The sequence below is a fragment of the Chaetura pelagica genome, unplaced genomic scaffold (assembly GCF_000747805.2).
Source record: "Chaetura pelagica isolate M959 unplaced genomic scaffold, ChaPel_1.0 scaffold381, whole genome shotgun sequence".
Lineage (NCBI taxonomy): Eukaryota > Metazoa > Chordata > Aves > Apodiformes > Apodidae > Chaetura > Chaetura pelagica.
The window spans coordinates 498,313-513,333 of NW_009951981.1; the positions used below are offsets into that span (position 1 = coordinate 498,313).

General features: G+C 36.5%; 1 protein-coding gene across 1 annotated transcript in view; it reads left to right on the forward strand.

Moving 5' to 3' along the window:
- The window catches only part of DDX18 (DEAD (Asp-Glu-Ala-Asp) box polypeptide 18), a 10,609-nt gene extending 688 nt beyond the window's left edge, over positions 1-9,921 (forward strand). The window contains exons 2-14 of the mRNA XM_010001305.1: positions 19-142; positions 1,289-1,438; positions 1,972-2,107; positions 2,558-2,658; positions 2,775-2,974; positions 3,058-3,172; positions 4,492-4,631; positions 5,310-5,471; positions 6,297-6,449; positions 7,142-7,255; positions 7,980-8,036; positions 9,042-9,219; positions 9,779-9,921. Of these exons, the coding sequence (XP_009999607.1) occupies positions 19-142; positions 1,289-1,438; positions 1,972-2,107; positions 2,558-2,658; positions 2,775-2,974; positions 3,058-3,172; positions 4,492-4,631; positions 5,310-5,471; positions 6,297-6,449; positions 7,142-7,255; positions 7,980-8,036; positions 9,042-9,219; positions 9,779-9,921 (1,773 nt within the window). The remainder of the gene's footprint in view (positions 1-18; positions 143-1,288; positions 1,439-1,971; positions 2,108-2,557; positions 2,659-2,774; positions 2,975-3,057; positions 3,173-4,491; positions 4,632-5,309; positions 5,472-6,296; positions 6,450-7,141; positions 7,256-7,979; positions 8,037-9,041; positions 9,220-9,778) is intronic.
- The last annotated feature ends 5,100 nt before the right edge of the window (positions 9,922-15,021 follow it).

A 15,021-nucleotide genomic window follows, 5' to 3' on the forward strand; every position in this document is an offset into this window, starting at 1 on the left:
TCGCGGGGCGCCGCGGAGGAGGCGGCGGCCCCGGAGGCCCCGGAGGAGGTGGAGGCGGCCCCGGAGGCCGGAGCGGGCGGGGATGAGAAGAGGAAGAAGAAGAAGAAGAACAAGAGGAAAGCCGCGGCTGCTGCGGAAGGGGGTAGGTTATGTCTGGGGATAGAGGGTTGGCCGGTGTGGGAAGCGCCGTGTCTCGGTCTGGTGGGCGTTGTGAAGCTCTGGGGATCGTCGCTGTTGCTTGTTTTAACTCTAACGCGTGTTAGCCCGCCGGGTGAGCGGAGCCGGGCTCTTCAGTGATGACAGGGGGTCATGGAAGCAAACTGCAGCACAGGAGGTTCCATGTGAATATCAGGAAGAACTTATTTCCTGTGAGAGTGACAGAGCCCTGGGACAGGCTGCCCAGAGAGGCTGTGGAGTCCCCATCCCTGGGGACATTCCAACCCCCCTGGACACGTTCCTGTGGGATGTGCTCTGGGTGCCCCTGCTCTGGCAGGGGGGTTGGACTGGATGGTCTTTCGAGGTCCCTTCCAGCCCCTAAGATCCTGTGATTCTGTGAACCACTTTGTTACATAGGGTTCTGCTTTGTAACATCAAGTTTGGATGCCTTGCTTCTTTATCATGCAAATACATATCCTGTACATCTCAGCAACACACTCAGCCTTTGGCAACATCTCTGTGTTATTTAACTAAAGATACTGGAAAGTGACCCTGAGAAATTAAATCCTGCAGGTAATTTATTGATTCCTATATATATTTTTAATACATACACGCAAATAGATGTAAGTGCATGCGTATGCACTGCAAGTTTCTATCCATTATGTATTTGGTACTTGTGACACTTGTCATGGTTATGCAAATAAGAGGTGTTTTCCTGCTCTGAGGATCCAGGAACTTGAAACAAGAAACATTACATTTCACATGTCCTGAGCACAAACTGTTGGAAACTTGCTTTCTGCTTTACAGATAGGAAAGAATTTTGTAACTTGTTTAAGAATAATTTTTCTTGCTTCCACGGAAAACGTTGTATGATATATACATTAAGCTTCATTGTTTTACTTTGCAGAGTGGACAGTGAGCAGGCAACTTCTGAATCTTTTTATCTCTGCCTCAGAAAGTTCCATATAAACCTTGCCTCCCCTTCTCCTCTCACTTTCCCACTCCATGAAAGCAACGTAAGAGTGATACATGTGTGGTTTACAGACTACAGAAATGCACTCTGTGGAACAGCTTTTAATTATTAACATGTTCCTTGTCTCTCTGACTTGTCTTTTGTAAAATAACACTCTAGATACAGAAACTAAAAAAGCCAAAACTGAAGAAGATGAACCTGTTCAGGTAGAAGATGAGGATAAGCAGGATTCTGGAGAGAAAGAAGTGGAAGAGGAAGAGGGGGACGAGGAGGAGGATGAAGTGCCCAGCTTACCACTGGGTGTAACAGGTATCTTGTGATCTCTTTGTCATGTGTGTCCAAAAAGCCAAGGTCTGACACTTTCTGCCAGAGCAAGTTGAAGTTTTCCAGTTGCCTTTATAACTCAGGTGTTTGAATGTAGGTGACGTGACACGGGCGGTTGTACAGCCATTACTCAGTTACTGCTGCTGGAAATTTGCATTATAGACACCCTCTAGTAGTCTTTACAATTGCTAGTGAAAATCAGTTTTAAAATGCATACACATGTGTAACTATAGGAGAAAAGCCAATGAAGAGCAAAGTGGAGGTGTACAACTAGTAAATTTGACAGAAGCAGTGCATTAATGTTCATTTTTAACAGCTCTGTGTCATATTCCTAGGAAAATATGAATACAGAGTCTTTTGTTAGGGTCTTCAGATTTTATGGTAAAAAGGAATTAAAACAAAGTCCTTTGCTTTGATTTTTATTTTTCATCTAAGTCAATTTTAACTGGCTAATCTCAGAGGACAAGTGGAACTGAAGAAATAAGTTTGAATATTTTTTATTTCCCCCCTGACTTCAGGTGCTTTTGAAGACAATTCTTTTGCTTCCCTGGGTGGTGTTGTCAGTGAGAATACTTTGAAAGGCATAAATGACATGGGTTTTACGCACATGACTGAAATTCAGCATAAAAGTATTAAGCCACTTCTGGAAGGCAGGTAAGAAATAGGTATTTAAATCACTATGTTAACCCCAAATATATCCATTCTGCGAGCAAGCTGAATTCATGAAATGTGACTTTCTGCAGCTAAACTGCTTGTAATTTTTAAAATGCGGTCTCATATTGTTTATAGACATTAATACAAGTTAGCAGAACATGTGATTGTTGCCTGTGAACAAATTATTAGGGTAAGGTCATGGAAACTACTCTGTGTCTGGCAGTGAAAGCAGCAAAGTATGTTTTCATAAGCCTGGTGTCAATGTGTCTCTAGAGACAGGTTGCTGTGAACCACATCTGCCACCGAGCTCTAATGCCAGCTCTCCTGTTCCTGGAAGCCATGTTTTTACATTGTCATATTGTTCAAAAGAGTACTGCTATTTTCTCTAGGATTAACTAAATATTTTTAAGTACTATCAATAAATACTCTTTATAACTTTGTTCCATACAGGGATATTTTGGCAGCTGCAAAGACAGGCAGTGGCAAAACACTCGCGTTTCTTATTCCTGCAGTAGAGCTCATCTACAAGCTAAAATTCATGCCTAGAAATGGTAAGGCTCTTTGTTTCACAGTTGAATTTTACTGTGGTGCAGCTGTTTAGGGACATGGCTAAGGGGCGGGGGGGATTGGAGGAGTTGTTGTAACTTACTCTTGGTGTATTTTTTAGGAACGGGTGTTATTATTCTCTCTCCTACCCGAGAGCTTGCTATGCAAACCTATGGAGTTCTTAAAGAACTTATGAACCATCATGTTCACACCTATGGTCTGATAATGGGGGGCAGTAATAGATCAGCAGAAGCACAGAAACTTGGAAATGGCATCAACATCATTGTAGCAACACCAGGAAGATTGCTGGATCATATGCAGGTAGATAAAACAAGTATGTCTAATCTCCATAATTAAAACATTAAGACAATCCCTGTCTGACTCTGAGTTTGTTAATCTTTTAGAACACTCCAGGTTTCATGTATAAGAACTTGCAGTGTTTGGTAATTGATGAGGCAGATCGTATCTTGGAGGTTGGATTTGAAGAAGAAATGAAACAGATCATAAAGCTTCTACCAAGTAAGAAAAAAAAGAAATCTGTCTTCCATGCAAATCACTTGACTATCTTGTCTTCTTTATGACTCAATTATTATAAGAGAAGTTGTTAATTTTTACAGTTCTGTAAATGCACTTTAGTGTGATTGTCTTACTCTGTCCTTTTTTTTCTGATGCCTAGTACATATTTATTTAACATCATTTATGAGGGCAGAGTTTCCAAACACATTTTAGGGTTAAAATTCTGTTCATGTAAGATCCTTCTAGTTTAACATCTACATTCTCCATTTATCTTCCTCTGCTTGTTTATTTCCTACAATTAATTATATCCCACTATTAGGAAAAAAAGTCTCTTCACTTGGAGTTTCAGTTTTCTTCACACCTCTAAGAACAGTCTAAGTATTCATGTTAAAATTTTCTTTTAATAAGTTTTCATTCAGTTTCTTCTTGTAATTGCTGTATGTAACACATTCTCAAGGTCAAAAAGGCTCTCCTGTTGACTTTCAAAATGCAGAAAAAAATACTCTATGGAAACTATCTAAAAATTCAGTGATAAATATTTAGAATTTTCACACCTTAAACATTTAAGTTCAGATCTGCATGTTTAAAATGCAGATATATAAACCTAATAAATAACATCCTGTGAAAAATGTTAATGAACAGTGCTAAAAATGGAAGGAGGAGTGGGAAAATGACCTGTTTTCAAGTGGAAAATAAGAAAAAGAGAATGTCATAGGATGGGGATGTGTATTTGAACTGAGAGGTGACAGACTGGCAGCAGATTGCCTACATCTGCTCTAAGACCACTGAAGTCACTGAGGCTCAGTACAGACCAACTGGCAGGTGACTAAACAGCATGCACAAAACATGTGTGTTCCAGACTGATTTTCCAAGATAAACAGTAATAAATAATGTACTGAAGTGTTGGGAAGTTTTTTCTTGCACAGTCTCCAGCATGATTTTCTTTTTTAAATAAACATTTTAATATTCATTGCAAGGAAGTAAATTTAGAGTTAGAATTACAAGGTCAGTCTCTATTTCAGTCATTCTTTTGTGTCTAAATTGGAGTGTAAATTATCACTAATGTGTTCTCAGAAAGAAAGAATATTATGTTTTGATAACTGTTAGGATTTTTGGGGTGGGGGCAGCCTAAGTAAACATCTTCTAGAATCCATAATACAACTTTGTCTGTCTTTGTCAGTAGCAGTATGTTTGAATTAAAATTTAATAGGAAAAAGTAGAAGACCTGATCAGGGAAATGTGCAGCTAGAGATGTTATGGACTTGCTATTTGAATTCTCTTTTGAAAAATGATGCTGTCTTTCAAAATAATTACCTTTTCAGAGCGCAGACAGACAATGCTTTTTTCTGCTACACAAACCAGAAAGGTTGAAGATCTGGCAAAGATCTCTCTGAAGAAAGAGCCACTATATGTTGGGGTTGATGATAACAAGGAGACAGCAACAGTAGATGGTCTTGAACAGGTAAAACACAAATGTTACTAAAAAGGGTGTTATCTGTGAACTTTCCACATCCTGTGTGTTTTTAGCTGGGCTGCACAAACATTTTCTTTAAAGGGTGTTAACCATCCTAATGGGCAAATCTATCAGTTGCCTTAAGGGCTTTATTTAGTTTGCTAATGATAGTATGTTATATGCATCTATATACAGTAGTTTCTGTGTGGAGTTGACATGATGTGTTGTTATATAATTACCAGTAGCTATATATTACTTTAAGAGAGTAAAATAGTAGCAACAATTCCATAAAATAAAATTCTTAAACTCATAAAAAAAAATATTAAGAACCCTGTGCAGTTTTTTTCCATGCTTAATGTCAGTAATTCAAAGTTCTCTAAATGAATTTTTATTGTATAAACTAATTACTTTTTGCTTAACTAACATTAGTTTGGACAATTAATTAAAAATTACTTCATATTTCAAGCTAGCACAGTAAGTTTCTTGCCAAGTTCATAGTCTTTAGGAGTTTCATATAACAAGGTGAGGGAGAGACAATACATTGAATGGTTTAGCCCAGTATAGCTGGAAGATTTAACTATTTGGCATAATTTTTTTGCAACCTAACACCTCCCCAGTTCAGCTGCATTGCTGAAACAAAATTTTTTTCCATGCTACTATATTTAACAATATTTAAATATTTTCCAGGGGTATGTAGTGTGTCCATCTGAGAAAAGATTCCTTTTGCTCTTCACATTCCTCAAGAAGAACCGAAAGAAGAAACTAATGGTATTTTTTTCTTCATGTATGTCTGTGAAGTACCACTATGAATTACTCAACTATATCGACCTGCCAGTTTTGGCCATTCATGTAAGTATTGCATTAATGGATTATTAATGTGATAGTACCTGTAAGTTATTACTGATCTTATATTTGCCTTGTTTATTTCAGTCCAGTTTCTAATAAGCAGATGACCTGCTCACAGAACTGGTGATCTTGCTTAGTCTGTAGCAAAGACTATGCAATAGCAACATGTCAACATTGTTAGTCTTAACTGTTTTCCAACCCATGGTTGAGGTCTGATATTAATTTGTTTTCTGTGTCTAGAAAGCTTTCTGTTTTCTTCCAAGGGCTTGCCTTTCATAACCACTAAAACTCAATTTGTGGAGCAGAGCTACTGTCAGAGGAGTCCAAACACTGTTCCATAGTGTGTTGGGTGCTTTCATAAAGCGAGGGTGATGTTTGGTTTTCCTATGCCAGCTCTAACCATTTGGATGAGTATCTTAAATATTCATCAAAACCACAAAATGGAGGAAATTCAGTAGAAGGTTCATGAGAAAGAATTAACTGGAAGATTGTGAAACAGTTACAGTTGACCATTTGTGGGGTTTTTTTTAACCTGTAATCTAACATATTGCTAGAGTTGCAAATGTCCTTTCAGCCCTCCTGAAAGAATGTTTATGCAACCAAATGTTTCATGCTTGAGAAGATACAATGTAACCTCTGAGAGATACTATTTCACCTCTCCCTGTGATCCTGTGATTGTGGCAGTATTGATTCTTCACTGTGAAATGGTCCTGCTTGACCTGTACAAGTCCATGATCCAGAAAGATGCCCCAAAATATTTTTGGCACTTGGCATATTATTATTTCCTTTAGTTTATATTTCATCCTTAATGTGTTTCTTTCTTTTTAGGGCAAGCAGAAACAAACCAAACGTACTACAACATTTTTCCAGTTCTGTAATGCAGAATCTGGAATTCTGCTGTGCACTGATGTAGCTGCAAGAGGACTGGATATTCCTGAAGTTGACTGGATTGTCCAGTATGACCCTCCAGATGATCCAAAAGTAAGTTCAGGAGATAGAAAAGCTTCACAGCAGCAAATTAAATCGTGCCTACAGAGTAAAGCTGTGAAATTTGAGCCATGTTAATATCTAGCAGCTGATTTCTTCCGTTTTCCTTCTCTAGCTCCTAGGTGATGCTGCATCTAGCTGAGACCTTTGTTAACTTTGTAAAAGTTGTTTTTTAAAACATTATTCTTTGTTCTGTTAAATTAATTTAAAATTTAATCAGATAAACAATAAAACACTTCTTAAGAAGAGTATAAGTGTGTATGTCTGAGTCTGCTAACTTTTTCCAGTAGAAATTTGACTTCTAAATAAAAATCAGTACTCTTATTTGATTAAATGTCCAGTGTAAACAAGCAAAACTCAAAAAAGTCAGCAGTTTTTACAAATATACAGAAAAAATATATCAAAAGCAAAACTTAGTTTTCAGTTAATCTTCAATTTTAGCAGACTAAGATTTTTTCTTAAGAAAAAGGCAAAATACTTTTACTCAGGCGTTCTGTCGCAGCATAATTATGCTTTGCATCTTCAGCACTTGATTTCCCTCATTCATGTGTCAGTGCTAAGAAAAAGTCTTAAAAAATAATGGGTGATTCATTGCACCACGTTAATGTTAAACTTGATTTTTGCTGTTTGATTATTGCATGTTTGAGAGACTGATTGGATTTGCTGTTTCTTTTTCTCTCCGAAAGGAATATATTCATCGTGTTGGCAGAACTGCCAGAGGCATAAATGGTAGAGGACACGCTCTGCTCATTTTACGGCCAGAAGAACTGGGCTTCCTTCGCTACCTTAAACAGGCCAGGGTAAGTTTATATGTCCACATTTTATTTTATTATTTTTTTACTGTACAACAGGTTTTTAAAGGTGAAAACTGTAATAATTGAACATTTTAATATTTTAAGCAAAAAACAATCTGTTGCTTAGAAAATATTTAACTGAACATCTGCCTTTAAGTCTAAAGTCAGCAGCGCAAAGATAAATATTGAGTGTATTTATAGTTGCTTTGCAACTGTGCAACTTGTGTTATTTAAAAAATATATTTCCTGTGACCTCTGTGGAAAGATACTGAGAGCTTGACTATCTACAGGAAATTAAAACCCAGATGTTGCTTCTGTAGTGTTTTTTATATATTGGAAGTCAGTTGCATTTTGTTCAATCGCAAAGGAATTGCAGCTGCCTTCTAAATGTAATCATTTTCATATGATAGAACTGCACTTAGTTTCTTGGCTGCTATCCTATGGGCTTGTTTACACTTCAGAGGTTTGCCACTTGTAATTGAAATGATATAGTTTATAAAACAAAGTAAAGGGGTTGAAGTTTCATGCTGAGTGTCTATTACTCTAGCTTAAAGGAGGTGATGGTATATTGATGGAAGGTGCCTTACAGATACAGCTGTGGTATTAAAAATCTGTTATCAAAAAGATTACTTCCTATTTGTCTTAGATCTTAAACACATTAATTATTTACACAGTATAAATAGTTTAGATATTTTATTTCTCTTGTTTTGTTTTGTTTTGTTTTGTTAAGGTGCCACTAAGTGAATTTGAATTTTCCTGGTCAAAAATTTCAGACATCCAGTCTCAGGTATGAAATTACTTAATACTAAAGCTACTCTGAATATCTGTGTAATAATTTATATGGAGAATATTAGTCTATAACTGCAGTCTTAAAATATGTATGCTTGTTTGGAAAAAGTTCCTCGATAGCAGTTAAAGCAATAATGTTTAGAAATTAAAGGTGAACTTTAATATCTACTACTAAATTGTCATCATTATATATTATAAATTTTCTTGTAATAATTGTTTTTTTGCCGTACATCACAAAACCACAGTGATGTAAACCTGCTTTCAACTTTTAAACACAATTTTCTTGTCTAACATAGCAAACAGTGTTTGAGTAGCTGTTACTGAATAGCTATGTATGTGCAGATCATTTGCAAGTGACATATGTCTTTCAACTAGCTGGTATTAATAAAGCGCAGCATCAGCTAATCCTGTTTCGTGCTCCAGTGCTAGAAAAACAGCTATGGAAGATGAGTAGAATAGTGTAGATAGTTGTGTAGATGTGAATTTCTGTTGTTTTTTGGTTCTATGAATCATTATTTTGATAAGATAAAGCATCTCTGCAGGAAATTAAATTTGAAATAGGAAGTACAAGAAGCAGTGAAGACAATCTTTCCAGAAGGAGGTAAAGATTAGGGAGCAATGATGTTTAATATAACTTACTCTTGGTATGCTGAATTAACATATGTTAAACAGCAAGTGAGACACTTGGAGCTAAAGTGTATTGGGAACTTAACCCGCAACAAATAAAGCATCTTAGTCTACACTAGTGCATCTGCATTTTGGTCTTAAATTAATACAGGTTATTTTAAAATGCTCCTCCATTTAAAATGCAACCTCCATTGGTTTATAAAAGCACTCTGATATATGTGCACTCTACTGCTACAGGGAAGTTTTGCTGACGTGAATATTCTATGTCACTGCAACTCATACAGTAAATTAATCTGCTGGAATATAATATATATACTTGTTACAGCTATAATTGGATATGTTTTGATTTTGTGGTGTTTTTTTTTCTCCTCACTAGCTGGAGAAACTGATTGAGAAGAACTACTTCCTTCACAAGTCAGCCCAGGAAGCATACAAAGCTTACATTAGAGCTTATGACTCCCATTCTCTGAAGCAGATCTATGATGTCAATAACTTGGATCTTCCCAAAGTCAGCCTTTCGTTTGGTTTTAAAGTTCCTCCATTTGTTGACCTCAGTATCCTTTTACTACAGGGTTTCACAGCTGAATCTCAGCTTTATAAATGTAACTTAGTGAAATTCCTGGTGCCACTTCAAGTTCTGATTGTGGGGGTTTATTTGCAATTACATAATACATCATGCTCTAACAAAGGTTTTTCAAAGAAAATGTTAAACTTCTGGTTTTGCGGTTTTAATATTTGTTTACAAACATCTGTGTTTTAGTGCATGTGCATCCTCCAGTTGCTTCAGACATGTTCCAGAGTACTGTTCACTGAAAGGTACATGCTTAAGTTTAATAATTATGGAAAATCGAAAAAGAGGAGCAAAAGCATGAAATAGAAGACAGTATCTAAATTACTGTCAAACCTGCCAGTGGAGGGAATTTGAAGCAGTAGAACTTTGGCCAACTCAGTTGGACAATTGGATAATAAAACCATTATTTAGAGCCAAAGGCACAAACTTCTAGTTTTGTCCATAGTTAATGTGACTCAACTGCTTGTATAATGCTGACAAATACCTAAAAAGCAACATTTCAAATTATTCCTTTTTAAGTTCTTTAACCAATACAATTTCAGATGTCAACAGCAACCATGGCAGAAGACTACAGAAAAGAGGTGGAGGTGGGGGCTTTGGTTACCAGAAACCAAAGAACGTCCACAAAGCTAAGATCTTCAAAAACATTAGCAAGAAATCGGATCATCGGCAGTTCTCTCGTTAGTCATACATTCATGAACATGGCTTGTGGCATTGGAATAGACCACTTTGATCAAAACCATCTGGCATTTACTTCCAATGTAAACTGCTCTATTCACATTTCTAGAGGTCTTTATGGTTTTGTTTCTGGGAACATCTTTTATCTGTCAGTTCAGGAAGACTCTTTGGAAAAGAGACTAAAAATAGAAAGGCAGAATATGGCTGCTAATTTTGCCATGCTTGTAAGGAAGAGATAGTTGAATGTAATTATACTAAGTCAATATTACAGAGTTTTTTATTTAAAAAATACCTCTAGGTTTTATAGAAGAATTTGCTTACATTTGCCCTTTTTCTATGCACACCTTTGGAAATTGCTGGAGTAAATGCAAGGACTGATTACTGTGAGACTAAAAAAAAATAAATTTCCTCACATGAATGATTGCAAAGGTTTTTAGTGCTACAGAACTCTGTTTTGTCCCTCAGACATGCTAAAGAATATAGGAAGATGCCTTTAAAACACAACATACTTATGAATAATTAAAACTGTATGAGCTTGTGATCAATTTCAGTCATGGTATCTGTGATAGAGGTACAGTGTCCAAAATCTTTTAAAAAATTCTCTTGTGCCACATCTGGGACATGCTTAATGCTGTTTGGCTTAATGTTCTGATAAAATGGTAACATTCTAGTGAAGTGTTTGCTTTTCTTTCATGTTCTATTTACATCTGAATTTTACCCATCTACTAATGTCTAGTGTACTTTCTTAGAAATATGCAAAGAAAATTAAGAAAATCAGATCACAGAAATTAAAGCACTCAGCCCACATGTTTTTTAAAATGGTCCATAACCATGATGCAGTGAGAATTTTTGCAGTTGTATCTTGTAACTTACAAAGGTGAATTGCTTTTTAGTCCTCGTTTGTGAGATCAGTGATAGGCAAAGTCAAAGATAACACCGTGGGATTGAGGGAGTGGAGAGACTAGAAAAGCAAAATAGGGTATAAATAGACTAGGAGGATATTTTGAGACTGAAATGGAAGAGAGTGGGATGCACATTGCAAACAGTGCTAAGTAAAAAAAGAAGACACAAATTGAGCAAGAATAGATTAACTACATTACTGTTTTCATATCTCTACCATTGTAGAAGTAGGTAGCTATTCTTAGGCTACAATGGTGGTGGGTGATAGTGTTTCAGAAATGTACATCCATCAGTGCAGGGAAAGACTAAAATACCACAGAATCCAGAAATCTGGGACTCGTGTGTTTACAGTAAAACAGCTTTTCATTTTCATATACATGTGACCCAGGACCAATAATGAATACAAAAGCACATGTAGTTATTCCAATGTAAAATGGGCTGTTATTCCTTAGGTCTCTTGAAATAGCAAGTAATTTAAAACTACGGTATATGCATTGAGGTATTGCAGAAGAACACTGGCAAACTTTCTTTTCACCCTTAGAGAAACCTGAATTTATTTTTTTTTTAAACAGTATGACCATTCTGTTTCTAGTGCTTCCACCATTCAGAACTTAGGAGTATTGCCTTTTTTACATTTTCTTGTGAAACAGCTGAGTCAGCCCTAAAGGATCATTCAGTACTTTTATTTTACAATGGTTGGATACTAGAAACTTCTGATATGTCAGAATGTTTAACTAAATTAATTTTGTAACTAGGATTTGAATGTTCATTCTTCCAGGGCTGCAATGAAAAGCAAAATCTGCTCTGAAGACTAAGCAATACTAAGTACATGTTGCCTGGCTCATTAAGTTCTCATCTTTGATTCTGGGTTTGCTTATATATTTATAAATAATAGATGTCAACAATAGTTCTCATGTCTGTTTATTAATAGCATACTTTAAGAATTATCTCTGAGATCTACGGAATCAAGCAGGTGAAGCTTTCTCTCCACACCTGCAAGCTGTGCAGATACAGAATGGGAATTAACATTCATTACAGTGAAACTGACAGTATGGGAATTAACTTACATTACAGTGAAACTAACTGAGGAACTCATTAGATGATCTACAAAATTAAGTACTTAAAAAGACAGGTCAGCAAAGCTGGATTAAAGCTCTGTGAAGATGAGAGCATGGTTATTTGGTCGCAAGCAGTGTGAATGAAGTATTCATTTGAAACAGGAAAAAAGCAGAGTCATTGACTGCCTATCTGATCATGTGCTGCACAGCCAGAACTGGTTGGGTTTAAAAGCAAATCAGAATTCCTGCAGCTTCTCTATGTGGGCAAAAATCTGCTCCACAGACACCTGCTTTTTTCTGTTACTTCTTGTCATTCTGGGAGCAGAAGGCTAACTGCTTTCCCAGCAGCTAGAATAACTCCTGCTCTCCCTATCTTTTTCTTTGGAAGAATTAAAGCACTGTCAGTTTCTAAAGTGTAACATGAGGACAACTAAAAGTTTGCCCAACTCCTCCCTGGCAGTTTTGCTTTGCAGTTTCTTATATACAAAAAGAACTTTTAAATAATCTCATATAGGAGATGAAAAGACTGGTTGGTTTTGCTCTAGAGCATACTAACTTACTCTAAAAAAAAAAAAAAAGTTAACACTTTTTCTTTTACATAAACATTATAGATGTACAATGGCTGCACAGCCTGAAGTACCTATGCTATTTCACACTGTAATTTCCTGATTATGCAGAAGATCAGTTCCTGAACTGAAGTAGTAATTAAAACAGAGAAGAGCTTCAGCTTCCTGGACTGTGCAGATGCAGTTACTTTTCTCTTTGTTTATGAAATTATAAATGAAAGAATAGTTTCTGGTTAAGTATCTGTGTTTATCAGGCAGCATCTATTCTGCTATGGTACTGCAAGAAGTTTAAAAAATTGTCAAACTGATTGGAAATCTAACGTTTCCCTTGCAACTTACCCTGTTATCAATCTTGTGAGCAGTTAATAGACCTCAGCAATCAGATTCTCAAGGCTTGCCTCATAACAGTGACTGATAGGCTGGGGACTAATATTGTGTGCCTTGAGAAATTGCCTTCTTTCTCTGAGAACCTTGACAAAGAAATTGGACTCTTTAAACCACTTAAGGGGGTAATCAGAACTGTCCTGCTTGAACTGAAAGATTTTTTTGACAGTTCTTGGAACAGGCCCATAAAGGAGAATTCCATTGCTGAGCTACTACTCATAATCATGAAGAATCTTATCATTATATGAGATTTTTGTGCCGTAACACTGTGGAGTTATAGACAAGCACAAGACCAGTCAGAAAGTGGTGCCATCAAATTTTTCAGGGTAGATGTCACAGGTAGAGGGCACATTTATTGACAGCGTAGAGCTAGAATGCTTGAGAACTAGGTAAGATAACTAGCTACTTAGATCCATTGTAAATAAGAAGTGTATTTATATTTTGGCAGTAATTGGGCTCTTTGTTCCATGTATGAGTTGATGAATCAATTTAAGCTACCAAAGGTACTCTAATGATTTGCTTTCAAGCCAGTAATCTAAGACTCGGAGTAAGGAAGCTCTCACAGGAAGGGTGAAAAAGACTGATTAAATAAGGAAATAACATTTTAGTGGGGGTCTGCAGTTTCTTCCCACTGTGAAAGAAGGCAGAGTACTAACAGGTTACAGCACAGGTCTGTGACTTGTTTTTAGTACTACCACTGTCCTGTTTAAGAGACAGTTGTCTAGTTACTTCAACCCCTAAAAACTAGGTATTTTACAGAGATCTAAAAACCTAACAACCATAAAAGACCCAGCTATTAGCCTTTCAAAGGTGCGTTGCTTAGGGGTTTTTTTCAAGCTAAAATAACTGCTGAAAGCAGCTTAGAATCAACTGGCCAGGCATGCAAAATAAAATCTGTCTCTGCTCTTGATTTTTGCTCTGCTAGCTTGATTTCCTCAGGATTTAGCTGCTTGGTTTGACAGAAGAATTCATGCAACTGTTCTAATGCTTTTGTCTGCTCTAGATTTATAGAAGATGCTGAGCCATGACAATAAGAATCCAGCCTCTTGAACCAGAATGCTCTTTCCTCCTAAAAAATTTGCTGCCTTGCATCAAAGTCATAAATACTATAATGTTGCTTGTGTCAAACCTCTTTATTGCACAACCACGTGGAGAAGAGTTTCCCCTTTTTTTTTCTCTCTCCCCTTAGCCACCACAATAAACTTTTGATACAGAGTTGTAAGGAGAGGTAGAGGAAGGATGCCACTGAGATAATGGAAGACATGGAAAATCAGGGTGTTGTCTAGAAACACACTCACTTTGTCACATTGTTGTCATCCAGATTTAGAACTGCATTCACCTTTCAAAAAAATACCTGAGTCCACTCTACAATAGGAGGCCATCATCCCAGACACTTTTATAAGATATAACTGAAAAACATAAGCATCTGCTTTTTTTTCCCAGTTGGTTAGAATTAAAAAGAAGAAAATCATAGGCTCTGAAAAATCTTGTATAACAATTCCAAAACTTCTTCCAAATGCTCCTATTTTGGCTGTCATCTGAAGATATGTAGCCACACAGAGCACCTCTGAGCACCTCTACAAGTGGTTGCAATCGCCTATGAATGTTGAGAGTTCCAGGAATATTAAATGTACTACTCTACATAACTAAACCTAGGCATACACTCACAGGGGTTGAAAGACCATGTGAATTTGCAGAAGCTTTAAGTGTCTTCCTTAAAAGCTCTGGATAACAATTCTTAGTGTATTTTCACTTCTAATCAGCAAAGCCCTTTTTGTATAGGAAGAGAAAACAGACTTGAGTAGAAGGTTAAATTCTGCCCACCACCTTTCTCTAATTGTTACTTGGGCACCTAATAATGAATTTATGAAAGGATAATGTAACACAAATACCTACAGAAAAAAAGGCAAGCAAAAGAAAACAAACAAAAAACCCAAAACAAACATCAAAAAAACACCAGAAAACTTAAAGCAACATGATTTTTCTATAGAAATTACACTTGTTGATATCTTTATAGTCCTCACTTAATTATGGCAGAAGAAAAGTTAGCTGAATGGCTTGTAGCACTTCCAAGAGCTAATTCTTTAATACTAGAAAAAGAATCATTGACCTGTACTAAGCCCTAGCTGCAGATGGCCCGTAGCAAAACTATATGAAGTGCGAAATTATTATTTAAACAATGTATTTTCCACTTCATTG